Genomic DNA, 27,838 nt, shown 5'->3' with positions numbered 1-27,838 from the left:
AAGGAGATAGGGAACGCATGAGTGAGTCGACTTACCAAACAGTCCAGATCGCTAGAGAAAACACCCAAGAAAGAAAACTTCAAGAAGCTCTTTTTTTCCGGTATTATATGATCTCTCTTGAGCCCACCCTTCCCTTTTCACCTCCAAACCACATAGTATTTTCAATCTTGAGACAACTACAAACATACAAAAGATGGAGTCAGGCAGGATTTACAAAAGTAACCTGTATTCTAGCCAAAATATCTTTAAAAACAAATCCCTTCTAAAGGGGGAACAGACTACGTAAGACACAATACATTTAAAATATGTATTGAAATTACAAATCAAACTTTTCCATATTATCCCAAAGTACAAAACACAACATTAAAAGGCATTCAAACAGCTCTTTTATACATCACAGTGTTAGTGGCACAAAATGTACTGACATTTCAAGAACACAAACCAAATTTGTTTTGTTTTTTACCACCACTTGTCAAATACATAATGTATATGTGTGCATGACTTGTCCATGCATATTTTTACACAAGATTGAAATATACCCATGGTAAAAGGAGCAAAGAATAAAAAGAAAGAGCAGGCATGTGGCAGGTACCTACCCCTATCCAAAGGCTCCCCAAATTATGGAAGACAGGATTATACAAATCAAAGGAAGAAGGGAGAGCAAAGCCTTCAAGATCCAAACTGCATGCTCTCCTAGCTGTGATGCATTAGCAATTATATCTGAATACAGGCCCCTTTGCTCCATTTGGCATTTTTGGCAATACCAATCGCTATCTCTTCATTTTGTTTTCATAAAGGGGTGGGTTAATGATAAGGAATAAACAAGCTTTGGTATTTTTTCAAAGAGACCTTTATGAAGCTTTATACATGCAAAATGTTTCCCTTGATTTTGCTGTGATTTTTCTATATATAGATATATACATGGGACATTATTAATAAATGAGAATATGAGAAATATACAAAATTCCCACCCTGGGTCTTTCCAATACCTTAAGTTTTAAAGGCTACCAAGGGAAATTTTCCTCTTCTAATTTGTTAAATAATTTTCAACTTCTGTAATATAAGTGGGATAAAAGTCATCTTGAAGATTTATTTTTTGCATATCTGATATTCTCTTTTCCCCAAGAGGCCTGTGATCTTATCAAGAATTGGCCTGGTCCCAATTCTAATTCCTTATGGAGTTATATACTGCAAAGAGTGTGTGTTCCCCTTTAAACAGATGCCAGAGGTGAGATGTTGGTACCCAGACTGCAGCTACCTAGGGGTTGAAGATGGACAAGTACTCAAGAAATCACAGGTTTTGTTTATGCACGGATCCTGTGTGTCTGTGTTATGCAAATGAACCCAGTTACTCCTTCTATGATGCTACTAGCTTAGTGTGATGATTGGGAAGCTGTTGATTAAGCTATAGGATATATAACAGAGAACTGGGAGATCAGACACACCCAGTAAAACCTCACACTCTGGGCAGTTACCAAAGTGACTCAGAAAATCTATGGGACAGCTGTTTTTCCCAGAAGCACTCCCATCAACACTAGAGTCATTTTCTGCCGTGCTCCTTTACCTCCTGGCCTGATTCAAAGGTCACTCAGAAAATAACCCTACATGTGCTGACATAGTGTCAGCGAGGAAGCCATCTATAAAAGTGACTGTCGTTTTCTAATAAGACAAACTGAGCTGAATAACAGGAGTAAGTCCACCTATGGTATAAAAAAAAATTACAAATTTTACAGGGGAGTGACAGCAAGATGAAAACCCCAAATGTCAGCCATTTCCCACAGTCTACATTTTATCCCGAGCATAGTTAACATTACATCCCCACAAAGTATGGAGAGATCTTCTTACAAAAATAAAAGGAGTCAGAGAAATTGCAAGTTTATGTAAGGACTTCAGGTTCAGCCCTGCTGGTATCGTTCTAGGGAACGGACCACTTTGTTATGAAACCCAACTGTGAAAAGTGAGGCATGCTGGATGCAAAAATCTCAGAGTGTGTCGGTGCTACTTGGGCCCTGGCCAGCCCTAGAATCTCTATTGTCCCTGCCTGGGTCAAACTTCATGCTGGTGAAATGCATTGGAGGTGAAGGCACAAGGACGGCGGTCTACAATGTGCATGTGCATGGTTAGGCCATGAATCCCTCCTGAATAGATGGTCAGAGCCACTGGGAACACAGAGATCTGAGCTGCAACTAAGGGAATGCACCTTCCTATAGGATTTGGTGCTCCCGTACCTCCAAGGAAGGAGGCACTACCCCTGTATGAACTTGTACTAAGTGCAATGGGTAGTGGTTCAAAAAGGCTGGATGAACAGGGTCGTGGGGAAGGGCTACTCCAAAGACTACTGGAAATAGAGCCCTGACCCAGCCATCCTCCATGAGGTTTCTCAGTCATTCTCTGTTCTCATGCTCTCCAGGTAATTGTGTTCACACACCCTAAGCCGACCTCTCCTATCTGGGCCCACCAACCTCACTGTCAGAATGCATGCAGTGGTCAGCCCTCTCCAGAAGAGCCATGCTATTAACAGATCCGGTGACAACATCTCCAGTGACAGAGACTCACAGTCCAGGTTTCTTCCAGAATGACACTCTTAGGAATGTTCTCACTCCATGGCTATTTTTTTTTAACTGCATTAAGAATGCAGAGTATGCTTCCAATGCAACTTTGACACAGACTAGTTATCTAAATGGCTTCAGTTTCATAAAGGAAATAAACACTGTAGGTAAAGAATGAGGTGGTCCTGTTTCATTTGACTGATTGAAATTTAAGAAATAAAGAAGACATTCTAGACAGGGAGGTAAACCAGGTTGGAGACTGATACCCCAATGCAGTAATCAAGTGCACAAATCCACCACATTTTACAAATGCTTTTGCAACAAGTAAATAACTGACAAAGGTTATATATTTTATCTGCATTCCTTTGTGGAATGCCTAATACGTATTTTTTCAATTACTATCATGATGAATCTTCCACATTTGACCATCTTTTATTTTGAGAAGTTCCAAGTTCAATGCAATCACTTAAGTCCTTAAAAACCACTTGCAGCTTTAACAGCTATAGCCGGCTTTAACAATTCTCATACATTCCCATTCTTCAAAGTTAACTGATGTAGAAATGTGTGTGTATTCTCAAAGAACCTTGGATTTTGCTGCCATGGTATGGTTAAGGGTCACACCCAGCTGATAAAATACCAGGTGGTATAATCCTTTCCTCAAAATAATAAGAGCAAGAGAAAGATTTTTGATCTAGGGCATCACGATTAGCAACAGAACTTGGAACTGTGTTAATGCCTATTATTTCTCCAAAATACCTCAGTCATTTGAAAACTATGAATATCCACACAGGCCCTCCTCCAGTTTTTCTGGAGGTCCTGCCTCTAGGGATCAGCAGTGATTCCCTTTCCTACTGTCTAGTTGGGGAGACTGAGGCAAGCATTCACACCATAGTGATTCCTGTTAGAATGATTTCCTGGTAAAATATTTGGTTCTAGAACACATGAAAGTAATATTTACTGACACCTATGTGAGAAGGGGCAAGCCCTGCGAGCTTATTTGAATCCACAATGAAGAGAAAAAAGAAAGAAAGGCATGTCTAGTGATGGAGAGGCTCCTTTAAACACATCAGGATATTCAAAGAAACGCGACCAGAGAGCAACCACGTTGTTTAACAGCACACAGCTTACAGCGGTCAAAACATCATTACAACAAGTTTCAAGAACAAAATAAAACCCAACACAAAGAGAGCATAAGGCTTTCTAAATCTCCTGAAAAGTGGCTGAGCCAGAAAAAGTTGTTTAGCAATAACTCCTTAAAATGCACATTTCAAGAAAGGCATAGGATGGTTTAGATGCACCTTGTTGATTTACACTACTCGGTTGGAAAAAGAAAAGAACAATGCCATCTAAAAAGGATTTTTACTAAATGCCATTAGTAATAAAAAACGGTTGTCATAAACAGAGTGCTTTTCTCAAGTGGGAATAATCGGATTCAGTCTGAAGTGAGTTGAAATTCTTAAAAGACTCCTCTCAGCAGCAAGGTACCATCTTGAAGCCACAGAGAGCAAGGAGGACATTTCACGGGAGAAGGTCCCTTAAGCAACCCCCAGACACTCCTAGTCTATCGCCACCGGGAGAAAACTGTCCACTGTGCTTCTTACAGCACCTCCCTTGTCAAGGGTACAGAGACCGAGTCTGGGAAAGTGCCCTACCCACGCCAGCTTGCCTTCCCCATGCCTGGGGGACTGCACCGGGGGCCTCGGCAAATGTTCTGACGTCAGTCCCTGAAATCACGGCATCCGGCGTGACACTGTGAAGCTCAATGGGGCACATAAGGCAAGAAAGATGTTTAGTGAGAAGGGGACAGTGGGGTGGGTGGGGGAGAGCCACGCTTCCCAGAGGCAGGGGTCTTCTTCCAGCATCATGCCTCACTCTAGGTGGGTAATGGGTCGTCATCGCCTTTACTGCACTTGCACTTGCAGCAAAGGACAAAGGGAGTGGCCAGGAGCAGGAATGGTGAGGCCACCAAGAGCAGGAGACCGAATCCAGCAAAAATGCCCACGACCTGTGAAAAGGAAACATAGGAACAGCGGGTAAGAGGACTGTGTATAGGCTCCATTATTGAAGTAAACCATCCATCCATCTTCCATCTGTCTATCACACATTCTGCGATTCACCATCCATCCATTCATCTTTCCATCATCTCTTCATCTCTCCTTACCCAAGTATCCATCCCTTGCCCTATTTCCTCTCTTCACTCCACTACTCTTTCCTTCCCTTCCCTCTAAGAACCCAAAACATTCACCCATGTATATGTCTAATCAAGCAAATAACTCCTGTATCAGATAACTCCGTTGGTGTTGCAAATACAGAAATACAGACTATTGCCTTCAGAGAGCACTCAGTTTGGTTTACTTAGATAACAAAAATATTTTTCTTACAAGAGCACAGGGTGCAGGGTACTTGTCTTGTATGCCACAGAACTAGATTTGATCCCTCACAACCCATAAGGTCTCTTGAGATCACCCAGAGTGATCCCTGAACACAGAAAGAGGAATAAGCCCTGAGTACTGCTGGAATTGGACCCCAAAGAAAAAGAAAGCAATATATTTTACAGGAACTGGCATCAGGTTCCAGGTAAAATGGGAAGTCAAGGGGAAAAAGTAACTACATTTGAAAGGGGGGAAAGGGCTCCCAAAGGAAGATGACTGATATTATGTAGTGAAAGTGGCTGGTGTGAGGAAAGGCTTGAAGAAGGCATTGAATTGTAAGTAGGAGAACTGGACAGGCATAGGACATCGAAGAGTGTCCTGCTATGTGTCATTCCTGGAGGTTAGACCCAAAACATACAATGTTACACATTTTAATTTTATTTTAACCTGCTCAAGTTCCTCTAGCAACTGCTTAACTCCAAAGCAGCATCAATATTGACGATGGAGTTAGACTCCCACCTAGTGTTCAGAATCATAAACACATGAACGCTCTGGGCACACGGATCTAATTTTTTTTCTTTCTTTTTGGGTCACACCCAGCAATGCACAGTGGTTACTCCTGGCTCATGAACTCAGGAATTACTCCTGGAGGTGCTCGGGAGACCATATGGGATGCTCGAAATTGAACCCGGGTCAGCCGCAAGCAAGTCAAATGCCCTACCCGCTGTGCTATTGCTCCCACACGAATCTAATTTTAACTCAGGTGACTTCCTTTCCCTCGAGGCCAGTGGGTTCTCAAAGTTGATTGCACATTAGAATCAACTGAACAGACAAAAATACTGAGGCTTGAACCCCATGCTTAGAGGCCATTCTGCTGTCATTGTATGGACGTGGTCTGATGTGAATTGTGTCATTAGGAATATTCAAAAGGTATTAGGAACCTTTAAAGCTGCCCAGTGAATTCAAACAAGAAACTTCAGCTTTATTGATGGTAAACCAAAACCATGAGAAGAAAAAAAAATCTCTAGCACTCTATCAGCAATGGAATCTGGTATTCAATAAGTTGTTGCATTGGTAAGATAACCTGATGGCAGTTCCAGGATTTGTCTCTGGCCCCACCTCTTGACACAGGGCTCCTGAAATCCTTGTCGTCTCCCTGCTGATAAGAGTGTCTTTGATTCTAATGAGAGAACGCCATGTGGGCTGTTCCTGACACCCGTTCACCATGTAACTATGCCACGATTACAAATTTAGACTTTCCACCTCTCTTCCCAGTATGAGTATGTGGAAGGGCGAGAAATCCACTTTGTGATTAGCCAGGTCTACTTGATGAAACCCCTACAGCTCCCAAAAGCTCAGGGCTAGGGATGTGGTTCAGCTCTCGAGAACTTGCCTTGTTCAATGCCATCACCTACCGCAGTAATAAAGTACAGAGTGCAGAGAGGATCTGGCTTGATGAACATAGAGTTATGGGGAGATTGGCAGCCTGGACAGGCCATGGAGGCACCACACTCCTTCCTCAAACCTGGCCAGATCCATCTCTTCCATCTGGATGCCATCCATATCCTTGATCACACCTATGTTGGTCTTAAAACTATTTTTAGTGTTGGACCCACATCGAGATGTGCTGAGGGTTTACTCCAGGCTCTTTGCTGAGAGATCACTCCTGGCAGTGGTCAGGAGGACTGTATGTGTTGAGGATTGAACGGGGATCATTTGCATGCCAGGCAAGTTGTCTTAACTCCTTTTCCAGCTCTCCAGTCCCCCCACTTTTTTTCCTCTTTGGTAACAAACATCAAACCAGTAAATAAAATGTGTTGCTGAATTTTGTGAGCTGCTCCAGTCACAGATCATACTTCCAAGGAGGGCATCATGGGAACCTCTTATTTATATAACCTGCCAGTCAGAAACACAGGTGATAATCTGGATTTATGTTGGAGTTCCTGGTAGGCGGGGAAACTATTGTCTCGTGAGCCTTAACCCATGAGGTTTCTGATGCTACTGCCAGGAAATATCAGTCTTCGGTATCATCCAGCTCAAGAGAATCACAAATAATTACTTGTTATGGGGAATCCCCACTTCCCTACAGGTTTGGGGACCAGAGTGAAGTATTTGGGTGAGTAGCAAAGGAGACATCCAGGCGAGAAACACAGTAGGGAAGAGCTGAGCTTTTTCATTACAGGAAAAAAAAATAGTAGCTTTCCTCCCCATTTTATAGCATCCCAGATGTACCAGAATATTTTGTTAGATTTCTAGTTTTTAGGAACACACACACACTCGCACACAGGCCTATATCATGTTGCATTTTTAATTAGGTTGTGCTAATACTAAGGATCCATGTTTGCTACCCAGCTGGCTCAGTCCACTTGTCTGAACATAATGTCAGTGGTAGAGTTTTGCAGTGTGAATTCAGAGCCTGCTTTGTTAAAATCACAGGCACGCTGTATCTCAGAATATATAAAACACACAGAAATGTGTTACTTAACTCGGCTGCGCTCTAACGTAATCTCAACGACTTGGAAAGCCCTGTCTATGCTGACGCTGTCGGGGATTCTGTGCAGCCGAAAACATACTGAGGCCTTGACACAATGCTCAGATTGGCTTAGTTGTATAGTAAGACATCATCTTGGATTTCCAAACACAGCCTCATATATTTTCATTAACAGACAGGGTTGTCCAATCCATTGCCCTTGGTTATGAAAGGACATTGATAATGCCAGATCGCAGGCACCAGTGGTGAAAATAAGACAGGAAGCACATCTCACAACCCAAAATAACCACTGAGTAAGCATGTTGGGAACATAGTGTGTGTGTGGGAGATACATTATGGACGAGAGAGAGACAAACAGACAGACAGAGACAGAGAGATAGAGAGAGACAGAGGCACAGAGACATAGAGAGAGATACAGACAGAGACGCAAAGAGAGAGAGAGAGAGAGAGAGAGAGAGAGAGAGAGAGAAAAGTAAAAAGAATTTCAGGCTCTCAAGGGAATCAGGATGCAGGACAGCATCACTCTGACTGGCAAATCCTGAGCTTTATTAAAGCAACAGCTAATCCCTGTTAAAAAACCAGGCTGTTCAGAAAGTCAGACTGATTTTTTTCCCAAACTGTACATGGCTTCAGAGCAGAGCACAGTTTGGGGAACCTCTTAAGCCCCATGCACAGCTTAACACTGGTTCCATAATCAATGGTAAATCTAACTTTATAGGCTGACCCATGAGAGCCGGACTAAGGGGGAAAAGAAGCTGTCATGGGACTCAGGCACTGACCAAGCACATGATTCATACGACAGAGGCTGGGATGATGAGGGAGGTGAGGACAATGGGCGCTGTGAGCAGCTACCGTCCCTATTACTAATTCTCCGTTCAATGGCATAGCACTGGCACCTTGAAAAATCTGAATGAGAGTGTCCCCATCACCAAGAGGGTTCAAGCCTACTACTGAGGACTTCCCTCCTCCCAGACCCAGGGCTGGGTGTTGGGTGTTAAACACTAGCCATCACATGACTCTGTGTGTGTGTGTGTGTGTGTGTGTGTGCACGAGTGTGTGTGTGTGAGACAAGGTATTTGTTCACTGGAACACTGCCAACCACAGCACTGTGTTTGAGATAACAGTGCGACTGCTGGCAGAGCTCCACTTAACAGTGACTATTAAGCAGTTTCTAGTTTACAATGAATATTCACTAGTTGACTCACCCTTTCTACATAGTACCTCCTTTTTCTGCTGAATGAATATTTGTGGGTTTTGTTTTTAATTGTAGCATATAAGGAAAAGAAAAATAAATCTTATCCCTTGGGGGTGGGAGGAGGTAAACATATAATTAATGGAGAGATTAAAAACATCTGTACAAAGGCAGATTTAAGACAGAAAGAAAAAAGATCATGGGAAATTCAGAATGACATCCTGCAGGAGACATCAGATCCAGCAGAAGTTATGTAGTGGGGATGCAGCTGAAATACTAGGAGTGAAAATGACAGGGCTGGAGTGATAGGACAGCAGGTAGGGCACTTGCCTTGCATAAGGTCAACCTGAGATACAACCCTGGTACCACATACGGTTCCTCGAGCACTGCCAGGAGTGATCCCTGGGTGCACATGAAAAGCCAAGAAATCAGGCCTGAGGTTTTTTTTTTTCTTGCTCTTTGGCTCACACCCAGCGATGCTCAGGAGTTACTCCTGGCTCTGCACTCAGGAATCACTCCTGGCAGTGCTCGGGGACCATATGGGATGCTGCGAATCGAACCTGGGTCAGCTGCGTGCAAGGCAAACGCCCTACCCGCTCCAGCCCCAGGCCTGAGTTTTGATGTCAAATCAAGGAGACTACGTTCTTGTTCTGAAGTTTGATGCTCATTCATCATATTGAGAAGTTAGCGAACATGAAGCAGACAAAGTCCACATGTCATGGGAGGGTCTTGTGTCTGACAAGGTCCTAGAGGCTTTGTGGATGATGGACCAGCATTTAAGAAAAAGAACAAATCTCATTCTAGGACTCCTGAGAAGGAGGTAGAAATCCCCAGAGGCATCACCAAACATAATGCTTTAAAAGCAGTGTAATAACTTTGTATATCTAAGCCATAGGTGTGGGCTGGAGCATTAGTACATGCGGCCAACCCGGGTTCGATCCTCAGCATCCCATATGGTCCCCGGAGCACCACCAAGAAAGATCCCTGAGCAAAGAGTCACTAATAAGCCCTGAGCACCACTAGGTGTGGCCCCAAGACCAAACAGAGAAAAAGGAATAGACATTAACACGATTGTAATTATGCTATCTATACTATAATAATAATTTTTAATATGCATGCATACACATGAAAGCAAATCAGCCAAACATGTAGGCTCCTGATATCAGGGAACTAAGAGTCCCAACACTTGTGGGACTCAGGCTCTGACCACGGGGTGTGGCCCAGATGGCATTTACGCAGAGCGGCAGAGTCACCACGCACAGTCACCAGATGGCTGTGCCCTGCCTTCACATCTGCACACTCTCCTCGACACCATCTCAGTGCCATATCCAAAGCTTTCTCCAGGCTCTTCCAGAAATCAGCATTACCTGTCAAAGCCCGAGGGAATTTCCTTTGCTCTCAAGTGGGTCTTCACCTGGCCAGAGAGAATCTTACCCACACCGGTTCTTCCTTTTGTGCCGAACAAGGAAAAGGATACTTTCTTTTGCCCTTCAGCCCATTTCCCAGAAAAGTGACCACCAACTTGCTGTGCTGGAATGCTCAGAGCAGAGCTGGGCACACACTGAGTTCCAAGGCATAATTGAAGGGCAGGAGTTCGTTCCTGGAGGTCTCTGGTACTCTCCTGTCCTGAGGGTCTTCGTCACTAACGTCAGCAAAAGCTCCCACCTACCCCCACACCCACATGATTGAGAGAGAAAACAACATCCCTTCCTGGAACACTCTCTGGTTAGAAAAGTTCCTTTGGAAGAATACTAGGAGGGGAAAAGTGATAGCACAGTGGGTAGGGTGTTTGCCTTTCAGTGGCTGACCTGGGTTCAATCCCAGACATCCCACATGGTCTCCCGTGAACTGCTGGGAATAATTCCTGATTATAGAGCCAGGGAGTGAGCCCTGAGCACCATGAGTGTGTCCCCCACCCCCAAGTAAAACTTCTTTAAAGAAAACCAAAAGTGGAGCAAGACGAAGGGAAGGAATAGAGAAGAAACAGCAGATGCCTGAGTAGGGTCTTCAGGTACACCACCAGGTCGGTGGTTTTTGCCTTGTAGATGGCGATGAGACTACATGAAGGGTGAGGCCTGATTCTGTGATTCTGGGGGAGCAGAAATGTCAGGGTGGGAAGTCCAGGCTGTGTCTGCCTGTGCATTTAATTCTATTTTTCTAAAACCTCCCTGCAGCTGCCCAGTGCTACATGACGTCTTCTGTTCACAGCTTGATGCTCTACTTCCTGTCCAGCTCCAACCGAGGCTCCATCCCTAGTTTCCCATCCACTGCACGAGACCTCCAATATCCCCCAGCCTGCACCCTGGCTATAACATTCTAGAACTCTGCTCAGGCTGCACCCTTCTCAAAAGTCTTCCCTGCAACCTCCAGTTTCAGAATCTTTGTGGTGGTATTTCATGGCCATACTTGTGAAAAATGGTCTCGAGTCTTCTCCTCTGAATGAGCACTTCTGATGTTTCACTCCGAGCATCACGGGCAGAGTATGGGGCAATGCTTGGTTGCTATCTGTGGGATTCCATGCAAACTGCTGCATTGGGAGCCAATGACCAGCAGGCGGCGACTTTGAAAGTAGTACAGGTAGCAGGGAAAATTCGAGAAGCCAGAAAACCAGGCACACCCCCCAAATAACCTCTGTCTCACTACCATTTCTAAGCACCAGACAAAGTTGAGACCATACGAAGTCAGGGGGCCCTATATAGAGTGAACATCCCTTCAAACTGCCCCAAACAGTCTCTCGTCACACTTGTCACACTGATATACCTCCCTTGGTTTTCAAAACACAATTATCCCAGGTTGGAAATCCATTTTCTGCTTTTTTTTTTAAATAGTACATGCATGTTTCCCCTATGGAGCAAAGGAATGGTTCCACACTTCCACCTGACCGCCCTTCCTTTCTCTGCTGGCCACACACTCCTGCTGGTCACTAGTAGTTTGCATTGCACCCCACAAAATGTAAAACAGAAACCTGAGCAACTCGCACAAGACCCCGGGAGAACGATGTGCCACAGAGCGGGCTCCTTTCCCCCGTATTCACCCATAAGATAGAAACTAGCAGGACAACCAAGGATGGGTGGTCTCCCCAGGAGCCCTGGGCTTTGCAGAGGAAGCTGCAAAGAAGTAACAGGAAAAGCTAAAGTGAACATTTACCCTCATGGAAATATTATTTATGAGGTTGCTTATTACTTCTACTACTACTACTACTACTACTACTACTACTACTACTACTACTACTACTACTACTACTATTTTGTCTTAGGCACAGGACCAGGTGTAGAAGTTTCAAAGATGAGCAAAACAAATTTGTAGAATGGAGAGCTTAAGGGCATGTTTATCTAGCATAAGAGACAAGACATAGGTACAAGGGAATTATTTCTTTTTAGAGGATGAACAAATAAAATGTGCTCACAGCCAAAAGAACTGTTTAAACCCTGGACATGGATGAGGGGACTAGTGTCAGTAGTGACTTTGTCTAGGATGTCACATCCATTTTGTAGAGAGGAGAGAATTTGGATGGGCAGAGCTGCCAGTGGAAGAGAGTGACCGCTGCAGGGGAAGGAATAGCATGGGCAAAGCGGAGGCAGGGGGAAGAGGGGGCAACCCGACTGAGAGCCTCGGTCCCCAAGAGGAGAGAAGAAAGTGGCTGTGTCACTCCACCCGCAGGCCACAGAATCAGCCACCCACCATCCCCGGTCACACACTGAACTCTGGCTTCCGCCACGACCGATTTCTGAGCTCTCATAAACACTCAGTAGTTTTATAAGTGAATTGATGGGAGATAATAAAATCCGCCTTGCTGCTTAAAAGGCTTCGCAGTAAACACAAAGTGAAACCTCACGCACAGAATCACTCAATAGTCAGCTCATAAGCATTTTCCAAACAAAAAGCCTATTTGCAGTGGGATGTGGGGGGAGGATGCCAATTTTACCTAAACCGAGGAGACTCACATGGGAAATGAGAAGTTTCTAATACCCATTTCGTGGCTTTGCATAGACGAGTAAATTACTATACAACAATGAAAGCGCCTTTCACTGATGGATATTCTCTCTCGTGCTGGAAAGTGAGGCCTCGGGAGAGAGTCTCTCGTGGGAGCCGTCTGCACTGTGTCCGCTCTGCTGTTAGCTTCACAGGCTTTGCTAGGTCACGCGATGCTCTTCTCTTTGCATTGCACGCTGCTAGTTCACTCATAGTTCACTGTCGGTCCCCAATCCAACACTGGGCTGTGTTCACTGCTCTTTTCCATCTCCAGGAAGCCCCTGGCCCATGGAGAGACATGGATACCTTTGTGATGAATGGCCTGCCCCTGTTCAATCCTGCTAAGACCGAGAGGCACCTGCGACCAGAGTGCCCTCCACATCCAAGGGTGCCAGGGTCCAGCTCGGAACCCGGCACTTGGCAGGCAGCCCCTTGAGCTTGCTACCTGACAATGCCAAGAAGGGGACTGACCAATATTTCCAGGCTCCTTCCTCAACGTATGCAGAGCATATAGACCCTTGTCTCCAGGGCTCTGATTTCTCAAGTTTCTGAATCTCTTACTGAGTAGCACCAGAACCTCAGGATCTCTAGGATTCCTAGGAACACGCCTCAGTTCCTGGTACATGTAATCTGCATGGTGCATCCACTCAAAGGCATGACTGCCAGTGGTTGTCAGAAGTGCAGCACATTTTCTACTCTGCTCCCACTCTGTCCTACTGAGTAGACTCTTGGCCACCATGTTGCTAGGAAGCTCAAATTCCAAGGAAGGGCATGTGAGTGTTGCCTGGCCAGGCGCTTGCGGAGGCCCGGACCAACAGCTGAGATCAATGACCCATGGTGCAGTGAGAGAATAAGTCTTCACAGAATGTCCACCCCATCTGAGGCCAAGGGGGACAGAGACGAGCTGCCTCTGGTGAGTTTCGTTGATCCTGAAAACTTGTGAGCAAACTGTGCAGGACTGTCCCTACTCTCCTTGGACTGTGTCCATACTCTGCTGGATGGTCCTTACTGCTCATCCCACCTACCCCAACGGTCAGCTCAGCACTTCTGCAGGCCTCACACAAGGTCCCCTTCAAACACTAATCACCAAGGCATAAGCTGCTGTTGTACTGCTTCTGCCTGTACATGGGATGTCTCAGGCAGATCTAATTCCCAAATTAGCGCTAGCTTCGAGAATAGACTCTGGCACATAGTAAGAAGCACATAGATGTTGCCCCAAGAATAGAAGAAATAAGTACCAGGAGGTTTTGCTCCATGACTTGGAAGCCAGCCTCACGTGCTAGGGAAAAAGGCAGCTCAGAGAAAGAAGGGAACACCAAGTAAAGTGTGGTTGGAGGATCCACTCAGGATGGGAGATGTGTGCTGAAAGTAGACTATAGATTGAACACAATGGCCACTCAATACCCTATTGCAAACCACAACACCCAAAGGGAGAGAGAGAACAAAAGGGAATGCCCTGCCACGGAGTCAGAGTGGGGTGGGGGGGATGGGATTGGGGAGTGGGAGGGATACTGGGATCATCAGTGGTGGACAATGGGAACTGGTGGAGGGATGAGTTCTCGAGCATTGTATGACCGAAACACAAGTATGAAATTATGTGAATCTCTAACTGTACCCTCACGGCGATTCACTAATAAAAAATAAAAACAATAACAATAAAAGCAAAAGAAACACATAGGTGTTGAAAGCATGATTATACCACACAGGGCCTTTTGAACTCCGCACATACCATAGAGCTACGTGGGGATCCTTCTTCCTGCCCTAGCCCCACTCCCTTCCGGGAGTCTTTCCCTACCTCTGGAAAAGCTGTCTTCCATGGGCTATGGAAGAATTCATTCCCCCAAAGCATTAGCATGAGTGTCATGAGCAAAGCACAAGCATCTGAAGTCTGCTGTTAAAAATCAGTCTGGGCTAAACGTATAGCCAGGAGCCACCGCCTTCGCTCATTGGCTTCCTGCAGAGAAGAACCTCATCTAACTTGTGATTTCTAAGTTTTCTGGAAAGACACACAATCCCACATGTGCACACACAAACACATTTTTTCCTCTCTCTAACACACATTTACATACACACACACTCACATACATACTCCAAGTTCCAAAATGCCTACCTGTGTCCGATGCCAGATCACAGATGCTCGGGAATGACCCAGCTTGTTCCGGCAGGGACCTTTGTCATAATGGATCAAGAGGAAATCATCCTGGGAAGCAAGAGAGAGTAAAATTGATGAGAGATTCCTCCAAGTGTGGTGAATAATTTCTGTCTGACCCAAGCTCCTCCTCCTCTCTCTCTCTCTCTCTCTCTCTCTCTCTCTCTCTCTCTCTCTCTCTCTCTCTCTCTCTCTCTCTCTCTCTCTCTCTCTCGGTGTGATCTGTAAGAGTAGCAGTTCCTGTGGGGCGGCCTGGCTGGCCTCGGGAGCAATGTTGCAGAGTCTTCCGATCACCAGCTACGGGGCAAGCTGGGAATGGAATTGGTAGCTCTGCCAGGTTTGCTTTCCCTCCCATCTCCGAAGCTGGCAGAAGACTAGCAATTCTCCAGACGCGATCCTGGGAGGTCCCAAGCTGCTTCTATTTTGACACTGGGAGTGAACGAGGACATGGGAGAGTAAATGTGACAAAACATGTCGCATCGGCCCCCTCCCCTCCCTCCTTCCACGGTGGCCTCAGTCAGTGGCTGCTGGTGCTTAGAGACCCACTGGAGCTCCTGGACCCAACTTGAGCACTAGAGGGAGCCCTGCTCCACGCTCAGGCCCAGCCTGGAAAAGGGCCCTTGCTGGGCTCAGAGGCCATCTCGGGATTCCCAGGGAAGAGAAGATTGTGCTGATGCAGGCTTCTGGACAAGTAGGTCAGAGGCTCTCTCGATACTCTATACGCTACCACTGGCTCGGGCAGTGCTTTGCCGGAGTCCTTGTGCCTTTGCCTCTTCCTGTGGCCTAGCTGGATGACTCCTGGATGAGACAGTTTGCGTTATCTCGGGTCAATCCTCTATCAGAGCCAGAAAACTTAACCGTAAAGCGCCTTCTCACACAGGCAGCTACAATTTTCAACACTCAGAACGGGCTTGGGAAGGAAGCACCCTTTCCTACCGGTCTGGCCTGAGGAGTCAGATCCTGGGAAACCATCCCAATTCTGTGCCTGCTGGTGTTCTCGGGTGCCCCCTTGACTTCCAACCTCCTTCCCAGGACAACCCGACCCTCATACAGTCAGCCTCGTAGCACCAGGATCTGCCACTAGAGTAGTCTCTTGACTCAAGTTCTCTAATTTCAGGGGTCAGCACCCCTAGACTTCACCTACTCTGCTTGCAAGAATGGGATTTTGTTCATTTTTGTTGGGGGAGGTAGATGCCCATGGCAGTGCTGGGAAGACTGTGGTTCCAGGGCTCAAACTTAGGGCTCCCACAATGAACACAAGGGTTCCAGCTCTTTGAGCTACGTGCCCAGTCCGGGAATGGAGATTTTTCTCAAAGATTGGTTGTTTCTCCCCAAACTGGCAGCGCCTCTTCCCTGCCATTGTCAGTGAAAGGCACAAGAGAGGGGTGGCACCGAGTTCACCAGTGCAGCTGAGCGCGTAAACAACCTCTTTCTGACAAAAGAGTAAACAAGCCCAGAGTCCAGCGAGAAGGCACTCCGTGGCTCAGCCGGGAGCGGGGCGCAGTGTCCACTGACGGGCCCCAGAAGTCAGCCTGGGGCCGCAGACCGGCACTTGCTGGTTCCGTCAGTGGGACCTTGGGTGCCTGCACACAGTTAAGGCTGGAGTTGAGGCTTTCCAGGCAAAGAAGCAAGCAGCCTCTTCAGAGGAAGGCTCTGAGGATCTGTCTCCCCCTTCGCCTGCTCTTCTTTGTGAGGGCAAGTTCAGCCACAGGCCAGCTGTGCTCCTGTGCTTCTAGCTGAGCTCTGGCTTCTAGGAAGCTCATCCTGGGCCTTTCGTCCTCTGGGAAACCTCTTCTCCTTTTCCTTTACACTGAAACTTATTTGTGGTCCTCCCCACCCCCGCCCCCACCACTAAGATTCCTGCTCCCATATCTAGGTTGCAGTTTCCCACTCTTCCCACCACGCTCAGCCCTGGCATAGCCGTTTGGCATTCCCTTTCTGAAGTTCAACCTGTGTAAAATCGCACAGGGCACTGGGCCCGGGAGATGATAAGGTCATGGACTCTGCTGGCCTCCTAGAGCAGCCCCGGAGTGTCCACACCCCAAGTGGGCTGGCTGGGAAGACTCCGGGCATGTGTCGTGCAAAATGAACTCTTGCTCCAGGAGCACCTTGCTTCTCCCTGACAAGAGCACTCTCCTGTGTTTTGACAAGGCACCGGGGATTGTGCAGGGAGGGTGGGTTTATTGATAAGGCCTAGACACAGCAACCCTGGGGGCGGGGGAGGTAGTGGGGTCCTTCAGTGTATCCCACCAGATCATTCCCCCCGCCCCCACCAGTTGTTCAGATATGCTTCATTAACTCCCTGGGTGGAAGCAGAAAAAAATGGGGCCAGCATTAGAAAGCAATCATCAACATCATTGAAGATGTTCCAAGATAAAAATAAATCCCTCCCAGCAATTTTACCAGAAGATCTGAGTGAAGACTTGAGCTTAAGTGTAAAATTAACTTGCAGTTGGTCCACCTAGAAGGAAGACTTGACTTTGAGAGTCTGAAAAATCAGAATCCCTGGTGGTTCCTCCCTCCTTTGGGGCCTTGGTGCGGGAGGGAGACAACAGACAATGCCTGGTTTTATTCTTGGCAAAAGAAGGACGCCATTCCAACTCTTGTCCAAGGGGGTCCTTCACAACTTTATGCCATAAATGCTTTTCATTTATAGTGTAGAGAAACAGGAAAGACTGGACCACAGCAGAGTGGACACAAGGGGCTGGCTAGTGAGGAGGGTAACAGGGCTGTAAGAGGAAAGATGCTCACTAACAGAAACTCCCCTTTTCAGCCTGGGTAGGAGGTTGTGCCTCAGGTGGGGAAGCTTCTAGAAGACAAAAGCAAATAAAATACCCCCCTCCCTACCTCTCAGAATACTGCATTTCCAGCCTTATCTTAAACACTGGTCCAAAATCCTAACCGGCTGTTGCTTTTGATGAACTCACCCAAGAACAAACTCCCTGTGCCTTAGAAACTTAGAAACTTCCATCTAGAATCTGGGGGTCATTTTCCAGAAGCCTTTCACTTAGCAATGAAATAGGGGCAGTGGAAATCTTTCAGGAAGGAAGTGCAGAGTGTGGGATCTGCGTTCCGTGGGGTCCTCGGGCAGGGAACCCAGTTATAGAACTCAAGGAGCCAGATGGAATTCTGCAGAGACCAGAAAAACATGCAAACTGGCTTTGGGTCCCAGGAAGCTGGCGGTGGGACTCCCTTCGATTTTCTGGAGCTTCAGCAACCTCAAATGGAGGCACAGCAAGCATAACACCAGAAATAAACCCTTCTTGAAAATTTAATTTTTTCCCCAATTCTTTGGGCCACACCAGGCTGTGCTCAGGGCTTACTCCTGGCTGTGCACCCTGAAATCCATGAAGTGAGCCTGGGACTGCGTCTTCTTTCCCTTTGAGAAAAGTTATTATAAGGGGAAAAAATCCCTGCCTGGATAGTAGAGATTAGTCACTGCTGTCCAAAAGAAGTTGGAATATTCTAGGGGACGTACTCAGTTATACATATATACAATCAGATGAAGGTCCTAAAGGATATTGTAAAGCTTCAGAAATCATCACTCCAAAGATCATCTTAAAATGACCCAATATTGGGGAATAAACTAAGTTGGACTTAGGCTAGAAAAGAAATTAACCTTGCCAAAATAATTTACTAAGCTTGTTGAGAAGAAGATAAAGATGCCTACAGAAGAGAAAAATAGTGGCATTTCCCAGATATTTGTTCAGTGATACAAAGTCTCCCTGTAAGTTTCCTTTCTAAGGTTAATAAAGGAACAAGGGGCTTTTCAAAGGAATGAGCCCCAAAGAAGCCATCTATCCAGCTTGTTGAAAGAGGCCTTTAAATCACAGACCTGCAACTTACTTAATATTCCATCTCAAAGAGACACTCATCTCAAATGACACTGCAAGCCTGTCCTTCCCAGCCCTCCAACTTCACCCAAGCTGGGAGCACTTTCTCCCCCCCACCCCACCCCACACCCACCCCTCTAGCCTGAGTTTACTCTTCTAGCCAATCTTGTTGACCAGTATGGCTCTGAAATGATGCCTCTTTAGAGATACCCAGACATGGGGCTTGGATTTCAGACAGTCAAGGGATGGGGCAGTCTACAGACAGGAGGTCCTGGCAAGGTCAGCAGAGAGTTGCCCCAAAGCCTCTTTATTTTTAATGAGACCATAGTGGGGTAATATGGGAGGTGCCAGGTACTTCCACCTTTGCTGTGCCAGAGACAGATGTCAAGTCATGCCACGTAAATGATTTGACACAACACCAGTTCTATTCTTAATCACAGTGGCGGCTTACTAAAAGCTCTTTAACAGACTCTCCTAAGACCAAAGCCATAATCGCGTTCATTTTACAAGATGCTCTTTCCCCGAAACATGGGTGAAGACAGAGAACTGGAAGTTGAAAAGCAGCATTACTTGCATCAGGCTTTGATGCTTTAGAAAAAAAAAATGTCAGGGGCTCCCAGATGGGAGGCTGGCACTGGTGCTCTGGGCAGGACTGAGCCTGGTGACACCTGGGAGCTGAGTGCTTGAGAAACACTCAACACCAGCCACTGGGGGGAAAGGAGGCCATCAGCGGCTGGCAACGTCCATTTGGCCAGACAACAGCAAGAGCGTCTGTTTTGCCTAGCTGAGAATGACATGGTCATCACTGCAATAACTGTCCCCTGGTCTAACATTCTGCCTCTGTTCCTCGATGATCTTTATAACAGTCACTGCTGTGAACCAAAGGCTTTTGTGTCATTCCTTCCTGTCCCTCCCCGACCCCCCTCCTCCCAACTTATACACATTAAATTCTTCACTCCTTTGGTGTTGATATTTGAAGGTCCCCACTTTTCTTTTTTTATCTTTTTGGGTCACACTCTGCAATGTACAGGGATTACTCCTGGCTCCTGCACTCAGGAATTACTCCTGGCAGTAATTGGGGGACCATATGGGATGCTGGGAATCGAACCCAGGTTGGCCACATGCAAGGCAAACTCCCTACTCGCTGTGCTATCGCTCTAGCCCCGGGTCCCCACTTTTCGAGGTGAACTCTTGAGGGTGAAGCTCCCATCAATGTCCTAATGAAAGAGGAAGGGGTATCAAGCTTTCCTTTAGTCCACTACATGAGAATCCAGAGAAAAGGCGAACCCAAGTGCATTGTCCGCTTGATCTCAGATACCAGCTTCCTGAAAGGTGAAAAATGCAAGCCCACAAATGCCATGGCAGCTCCCAGTCTATGGTCTTCTGGTCTACCAGGAAAGCTGCTCATCACCATTTTGATGCTACTTATTTTGGACCCCATACTGATTCCGAAGCCTGAGCTGAACTTCGACTCCCCGGACTCCTGTATCCACTGCTGTCTTCTAAGCAACCACTGCACTTTACAAATTCCCATTCTCCAATGTTCAGAGCAGGTCAAATAAGTGTGCTTCTGTTTCATAGGCTTGTTCTCTAAGTTTGTTTGGAAATGCCAGGTTGGTGTATCCCACACCAGGTCTGAACCCCAAAGGCAAAGACCTGACAAGGTCAAGTTCGGAGCTCTACTCACATCTAGAGATTCAAGGCAGTACCAGCAGAAAGCGTGCTTGCAGCTCCTGCACATCATCTGCGCGCAGCCCTCGTCTCTCTCGATATAGACCCGGCACTGGGGGCAGCGCTTGATGGGCGCATCATCCTCCTCCAGCTTGAAGGTAGAGCTGCAGGAGAGAGTCCATCAGGGGGATGGGAGGGACTGGGAGAGAGAATCAGCATCTCTTACCCAGAAGCGTCGACACAAGGAAAGGGATCCATGTTATTAAACAAAACAAAAATGGAAGAAACGTAAGCTCTGCAAAATGTCACTGTCACTGTCATCCCCTTGCTCTCGATTTGCTCGAGCGGGCACCAGTAACGTCTCCATGGTGAGACTTGTTTCTGTTTTTGGCATCTCAAATATGCCATGGGGAACTTGCCAGACTCTGCTGTGCAGGAGAGATACTCTCAGTAGCTTGCCAGACTCTCCGAGAGGGGCGGAGGAATCAAACCCGGGTCAGCCACGTGCAAGGCGAATGTCCTACTCATTGTGCTATCGCTCCAGCCCCTCTGCAAAATGATAACCAAAAAGTTGTCAATCAGTCATTTTGATTTAGAGGGGCATGGAGGTTGAATGGCATCAAAGCCAGGAGTGTGGCTGAGAGGTAGAATATGTATTGCACATGTGTGAGGCACTGGATTAGATTCCTGGCACCAAAGAGAATAACAAAAGGGGTGGAGTGGAACAATTTCAGCATATGCCAAAATTCATATATATCTAGACTTCACAACAGAGGATCTGGATAATGAAACTATAATCACACTATGTCCTTCTCAGTACATTTGCATATTTTCCAAAGTACCCCAAACTGCAAGCATTTTGCTATTATCAAAAATAAACACAAATGTGGACTGGAAAAAATATGTGGAAGGACAGAAGGGGAGGGATTTGAGTGTTCCGGAGGTGGTGAGGTGCAGGAACTGTGCATCGCGAAGCCACAAGCATTAGCACTATTGTAAGCATGTGACCTGAGCTATAGTAACTGAATTAAAACCGAAACAGGTTTGCCAGTTGGTAAAGCTACAGGGAGGAGTGTGGGAGCGGGACCTTGAGACGGCGGTAGATGGACTGCGACAGTCTGGAGGTGTGCGGTTGACAGTGTCTGCCGGAAGCTACTGTAACTCACAATGCCTAAGTAAACATTGGGGAGAGTCATACAATACACATCGTGTGACTGAAACCCAATCATGAACAAGTTTGTAACTGTGTATCTCACAGTTTAGGTGATTCAATTTAAAAAAAAAATGGGGGAGAGATTTAAAGAATCAAGTGGTGGACCAGAGTGATAGTAGAGCAGGTAGGGTTGTTTGCCTTGTGTGGGGCCAACCTGGATTTGATCCAGGATATCTGGTATGTTGGATACTCGGGCAGTCTCCACTAAGGCAAATAGAGTGATCCTGGGTGCAGAGCCAGGAGCTAAGCCCTGAGCACTGCTGGATGTGGTCCCAAAACAAAACAAAAACTGAAGTTAGGAGTATACTAATAAGTAATTTAATGTTACAAGCACAACACTAAACACACTATTGCTTCCTGTGAGAAAACTGGTTAGTAGCAGTTAGTCTTGATAGTCTTAAGCCTGGGATGCAGGGCTGACTCTTTTACTAACCATTTCTGTCTCTACCTCCTTGAGTCTGTCTCTACCTCCTTGAGTATAGTCTGATAGTCTTGTCATCAGCATAAGCACCAGGGAATATTATGTTTGTAAAGATCCTAGGACTACAGCAAACACTGTGTGGTACCCAATAAGCAGTAACAATTCCAGTTTATAATAGTGACATCTAGCACTGTCGTCCCATTGTTCATCGATTTGCTCGAGTGGGCACCAGCAACATCTGCATCGTGAGACTTGTTGTTACTGTTTTTGGCATATCAAATGTGCCACGGGTAGCTTGTAGGCTCTGCCATGCAGGCGGGATACTCTCGGTAGCTTGCTGGGATCTCTGAGAGGGATGGAGGAATTGAACCCAGGTCGGCCGCATGCAAGGCAAGTGCCCTACCCGCTGTGCTAATAACAATAGTGAAAAATAACATAATTGGCTCTGACCATCCCGGGCAAATAAGTTTTTAAAATGGGAGCATAAACAGCAAACTTGTAGGAAAAACTACTCAAGATTATGGGGTTTCTTCTCCTCTCTACTGTTTTAGCGCACTGCATTGGTTCAACATCAGCAGGAGACGAAAGAGTTCCTGTAGGAGAGAGCAATTTTTTGGAACAGTCTGCACTTTTGACTGTACATCCACTGAGAAGGAGAAAATTCTGGCATCTTGAGTGCATTCTGACTAAAAAGGTCTTCACAAGGATTACAGTAAGTGGAAAATGGGATAACCCAACTCCAGGAGGAGCTATCTGATATTTGATAGTGAATTTGCCACAGGACTGAGGTGAGCTCAGGGGTGGGGAACCTTTGACCAACGGGCCATTTAAGGCCTGGGAAATTACATGGTCTGTCCCTGGTGCATGTTGGGACAAACATATATGCTTCTTGTGAGCTGCCTGCAGCCCATCTGCCTAGACGGTATAACTCACAAATAGTGTTTTAAATATACAAATGGCCCTTAGCCGAAAAAAAATGTGTCCTCACCCCTGTCCTAATTGGATGTTTTGGTCACTGGCAGAAAGTGTCCAGTGAAGACACTCTGGTAGGAAGCATAAAGCCTCACAGTTTGTAACTTGGAGCCCTGACGTAGACAGGTCCTTGCTGTACTCGTTCTGTATGATCAATTCTTGGTATCCTTGTCAGCAGAAATAAAGCTGACTGCATCTCCTTCAGAGGGATGTTGTAAGGATGCAAGAAGTGCGGTAAATGTTCAATGGCTGGAAGTTGTTATTAATATTATGCTAAAAGATAGTAAAACTGTCTCAAGCTCAATTTTGACTCCAGTTTAAAAGTAACAGACCAGCATGACCCCTGAAAGTGATTCAGAAATGAACCCGTGTGGTCACAAGGGGCAAATAAGGCAACACGTGGAAGTGCCTCCAATTGTCTCTTGGTGAGCCCTGCACAAACGCTAGCAGAGGCCTCCTGTTGCGAATGGTTTTGATTTCTGCAGAGAGCCAGAAAGTCATGAGGCACCAAATCCAATGTTTAAGGTTTGGCTCTGGGGTCAGACAGCATTGTTTTGGTATAAAAGCCAGGAGAGACCTCAAAGTCATGAAACAAATTTTCTGTTATGACTCATAAGCTAATTTTGAAGGAAATGCCACAAACAGAGACAACATTAGTGGAAAGTGAAGAGTGTCTTTGAGGGGAGATTTTTCAAAACAGGAACAGTTGAAACAGTAATGAAAAGTAAGTTCTGATGCCTTGTGGCATCCAGAGAAATTTGCATGATCTGGACCAGGGCTTTCAACTATTTTCTGGTATTTGAATTAGACTTTAAAAGTGCCGGCAGTAATAACTCTTATCATCTTCTCACATTTATGAAGGAAGTCTTTGACAATATTAGTCCAACTGACAGTGCGGCAATGTCTTTTATGGGCAGACACCCAGCGGAAAACAGTGAAGCTGATCAGGTAATGAATGGAAACACTGGAAAAGGGAAGGTTAAACTCAAAACCAAAACAATCCGTTGTCATATGGAAATAGCTGTGTGCACTCTCAGTTCTGAAGGACCCCTGACAGTCTGCCTAAGGATCAGGCATATAAAAGGGAATGGTGAGAACCATGACAAAATAAAACTGGCACAATCCTTCAGCTCCAACTGATTGTCAGTGAATGGGAATATAAGCTTATTTAGGTGACTGGGTCTGACATATACTCAGATGGTTATGTAAAGACTTTTGATTTTCACTTTTCCACAAAATGAGAATTATTTCACCCTCCTTCCTTCTTCTCTCCCTCCCTCCCTTCCTCCTCCCCTTCCTCCCTCCTTCCCTCCTTCGCCCCCTCCCTCCCTCCCTTCCTTGCTTCCCATCTTCCCTTCTTCCTTTCTTCCAAGCACTGCTAATGATTCCATGCTCAGGCCTGAATATACATTGCTCCTTGGGTCCTGAGAACCTGGGGAGTGCCAGGGTCACCCTGGCAGTGCTCAGGGAACTCTGCGGATCTGCCTGATGGTGCAGGGGAGTGGGGAAGGCAATTGGTGCTGGAATCAGAAATCCAAGCTAGTTCCTGCTCAGGTAATACATACACCCTAACACTGTTTCTAAACTGTTTCTTGTCCAATTTTTAAATGGCAGCACTTCATTTGGTAGTGGAGGTAGGTGTCTATTTTTGCTGTGTTTTTTTTTCTTAGGTAAATACCATGACTCTTTGATGTTTGTGTGTGTGTGTGTGTGTGTGTGTGTGTGTGTGTGTGTCTGTGTAATGGACCACCTGTGTAAGACTAAAGTGACCAGAAGATTAGGATGAAGCAATACTAAGTCCATGGGCTCCAACATCCATCATCTTCCATCTTAAGAAAACATTATGTTAGGTGACTGGGCAGGAGCCAGTCTCAGAACAGATTTAAAAAATCACTTATAATCTGAACCATTCAGGGAGCACGCTTTCTCTTGCAAAATTCACTGTGTCAGTTAGGTTCAGTCTAGCATTTGAGTACCTACTATATGCAAAAGGTCTGGGTGACAAAGTTCAAACAAGCACAGGCTTTGACATCAGGAGCTCGGTCTAAGCGGCCTCATACACAGGTTTACCATGACCCCGTGTGCTTGGGGTTCAGATGAAATAGATCTTCTCCAGTGGGGATACAGACCGTGCCCCCATCTCCCACCTGGGAACTGGGCAGTTTGACAGAGGAGGAGTGTGATCAAGGGTGTTCAGGAGACTCTGGGAAAGGAAGGGGGTTGTGGGGTGTGGGGGGCATACAAAATGGAGAAGAGAGAAGGAGATGGGGAGGCACAGCTGGTGACTACAACACTGACGAGAGTTTCTGGCTCAGAAATGGAGACACGGGCCAGCTCTCATCAAGTGGAAGCATGTTCCGCTGGAGATGCTGTCAGACAGTGAAGCGCTGAGCACTAGCAAATTAGTGTGGTTAAACCTGCCAAATTTCAAGGTCCAGAGAATGACAGGACAGGACGGTGGCCTGGCCGAGCACTGGAGCACAGACAGGCCTGATCTGCCACGTCCTGCTTACCTGGCTCCCTCTGCAGGAGAGGCAGCCATGTGACCTCAGGCACCTAGCAACACCCCCCTACACCTTTCCCCCTCACCCCCCGTGACACTTTGATATTTATAACTACTGTCCACCCAGTCTGCTTCCTGTTTTTTGGGACCCTGTTTCCTATTACCCTCAACACAATGGAGCCTGGGAAAACTTCAGGCCTCAGAGGACTAAAGCACTTTTGGGGCATGAACTGTTCACGTGCCTGTCTTTCTGGATCTGCAAGGAGTACTTTGCTTCTTGTGCAGTTTTGCATTTCCAGAGCTCAACCATTTCTGGCACAGAATCAGCTCTCAACAGAAAACAAGAAACCAACTCAGGTATAAATGAGGTACAAGAAGAAGACTCTGGGCTTGGGTCTGGAGGTTTGGATCTCCCCCCACCCCCAGAGGCGCAGTGAAGGAGAACCCTCTGTCATAGTACCTGGTCTCCCCTGGCAAGAAGGAGATGGGCATCGTCTCTGAGCAGCCTTGGCCGGGGTGCCAGCTGGCTTTGCAGGCGGAGCAGAATTCCATGTCACAGGCTTTGCATTGCACCAGCTGAGGGGTCTGTGGCCCGAGCTCCTGCAGTTGGCAAACAGCCTGGCAGGCAGATGCAGGACACCACGTCCGACAGGGGTCCAGGAGTACCTCTGGCACAAGGAGAGAAAACCAGCAAATCAAACTGCAAGCAACAGACCTTGCGGGGTTGCAAATAAGGAATCACAACAGTGCCCTGCTTCACTAATTCTTTTTTTTCTTTTTTGAAAAATTGAGGGTGTCACTCAAGGGTATTGAGGGATACTTGTCCTGGCTGTGTCAGCCTGAAGACTGAACAGCCAGGGCTGCCAATAAATTGCTACATGGAGCTGATGGCGCTAAGCGCCACCAGGGTCACCCTAGTGATGCTACACCAGGACCACACTGGGGCTCTTGCATGCACTCCAGCCCTTTGGGTCACCTCCCCAGTCCCATGCTCCCATTACAACAGCAGGAGAATGTCCTGTTGATGCTGTCAACACAATAGTGGTTCTCCTTCTCTCTGGCCACTTCCTATGTCCTTCCCCACTTGTGGAAGTTAGGAACAGGTCTGCAGGTACTCCAGATTCTTTTAGGGATGCTACTGCCAGCACTCAGAACTCCCGAGCTCTCCCTCTGCCCCCAAATCTGGCACCCCCCATAGGCTGGGAGCTTTCTGCGAAGGGCAGGCTAGATCCCCCAGTACCCGGGCATGCTGCCTTCACAATCTCTCCTGCCTTCCTGAGGACACAGCTCCCTCAAGTCAGGCCAGACTCCATGATTCAAAGCATGCAGCAGGCGCTCAGAAACATCTGCTCAAGGAATAGAAAGGGAAGAAGAAGGGGAAAGGGACTGGAAGAAATTCTTCTTCTGTCTGTCTTCCCAAATTCAAATCTATGCTAGCAGCTAACTACCACGTGAGGCTGAGACGTCAACCCCCAGGGCTTCCATAGCAGGAGGGACACCAGTGACAGAGCAGCATGGTTTAATGAAATGAGTCAGGGAATTTATTCTGGAAACAGGACACGTTGTCACCCCCATTCCATCACATCTTTGTTCAAAGCTCGCTTGCTAAAACCTTGCAAGTCCAAAACGTGCTGGTCTTGAAACTGTTGGTCCCTAGTGGTCTTCATGATTCTGGATTTGCTGACCCTCTGCTGAGGGTGACAGTGACTTCTAAAGGAGACAGGGAACCTGCCAGGCCACCTTGGAATGCAGACGGCTCTGCTAAAATCTACTGGAGGCCGAAGGTTGATGGGACTCTTGTCAAAGCCCTTCAATTAGGCCATTGATTTTTAAAGCTACTCAGCAGTAATTTGAGAAAACTGAATTTTGCTGGGGAAACTTGGAAGACAATGAAAGGCTCTTGCCAGCTTCATGGCCATGTGACAGAGCAGCTTCCAGGGACAGTTCAGTCCACTGACATCCTAAACAGGATTCACAGTCATGTGGGGACCTACAGCAGGCTGGGGGCCTGATATGGGCTATTGGATCCAGCCCCCTCACCCCTGCAAACAGGCTGCATGTATATGTGTGTGAGTGCGTGTATGTGACAGTGTGACAAGAGTGACAGTGTATGTGAGACTGTGTGTGCATGTGTGTGTTTGTGTGTTTTTCCCAATTAAAGGGGGAAGTCAAAGTCAGCCCTCTAGGATACAGGCTTGCATCAGACAAGGATATAGTCCTCAAATCCAATGTTCCCCAAAGTGACAAACACTGAGCCCCCCAATCCCCCCCACACACACCCCCGCCTCCCACTAGAAGGTGCTGGAATGACGCAGGGGAAACAGTATCAGGGGCAGTCTGGGAAACTGGGAGGTGCTTACTCTGCTCAGTTAAGGAAAGTAGATGCATTTGGGAACCCTGAGATATTTCTTTTTTTGTTTTCTTTTCTGCAAAAGGAGCTATTGGCCAAATATGGTTGGACCCTCTGCTGTGAACCAAAATTTTTCTCTACAGGGACTGA

At 46.7% G+C, this 27,838-nt stretch overlaps 1 protein-coding gene and 1 non-coding gene across 2 annotated transcripts in view; both read right to left on the bottom strand.

The window, feature by feature from the left end:
• Positions 1–209: 209 nt before the first annotated feature.
• Positions 210–27,838, bottom strand: part of RNF144A (ring finger protein 144A) — a 140,762-nt gene continuing 113,133 nt past the window's right edge. The window contains exons 6-9 of the mRNA XM_055120859.1: positions 25,799–26,006; positions 20,246–20,393; positions 14,687–14,776; positions 210–4,554 (exon numbers count right to left, since the gene is read on the bottom strand). Of these exons, the coding sequence (XP_054976834.1) occupies positions 4,423–4,554; positions 14,687–14,776; positions 20,246–20,393; positions 25,799–26,006 (578 nt within the window). The 3' untranslated portion in view covers positions 210–4,422. The remainder of the gene's footprint in view (positions 4,555–14,686; positions 14,777–20,245; positions 20,394–25,798; positions 26,007–27,838) is intronic.
• LOC129400684 (small nucleolar RNA SNORA7) lies at positions 14,995–15,132 on the bottom strand. The gene has a single exon (XR_008627871.1). It is a non-coding gene; the product is annotated as a small nucleolar RNA SNORA7 (small nucleolar RNA).

The sequence above is a fragment of the Sorex araneus genome, chromosome X (genome assembly GCF_027595985.1).
Source record: "Sorex araneus isolate mSorAra2 chromosome X, mSorAra2.pri, whole genome shotgun sequence".
NCBI classification, from domain to species: domain Eukaryota; kingdom Metazoa; phylum Chordata; class Mammalia; order Eulipotyphla; family Soricidae; genus Sorex; species Sorex araneus.
The sequence above is the reverse complement of the archived record's forward strand: the minus strand, read 5'-3'. Positions and strand labels throughout refer to the sequence as shown.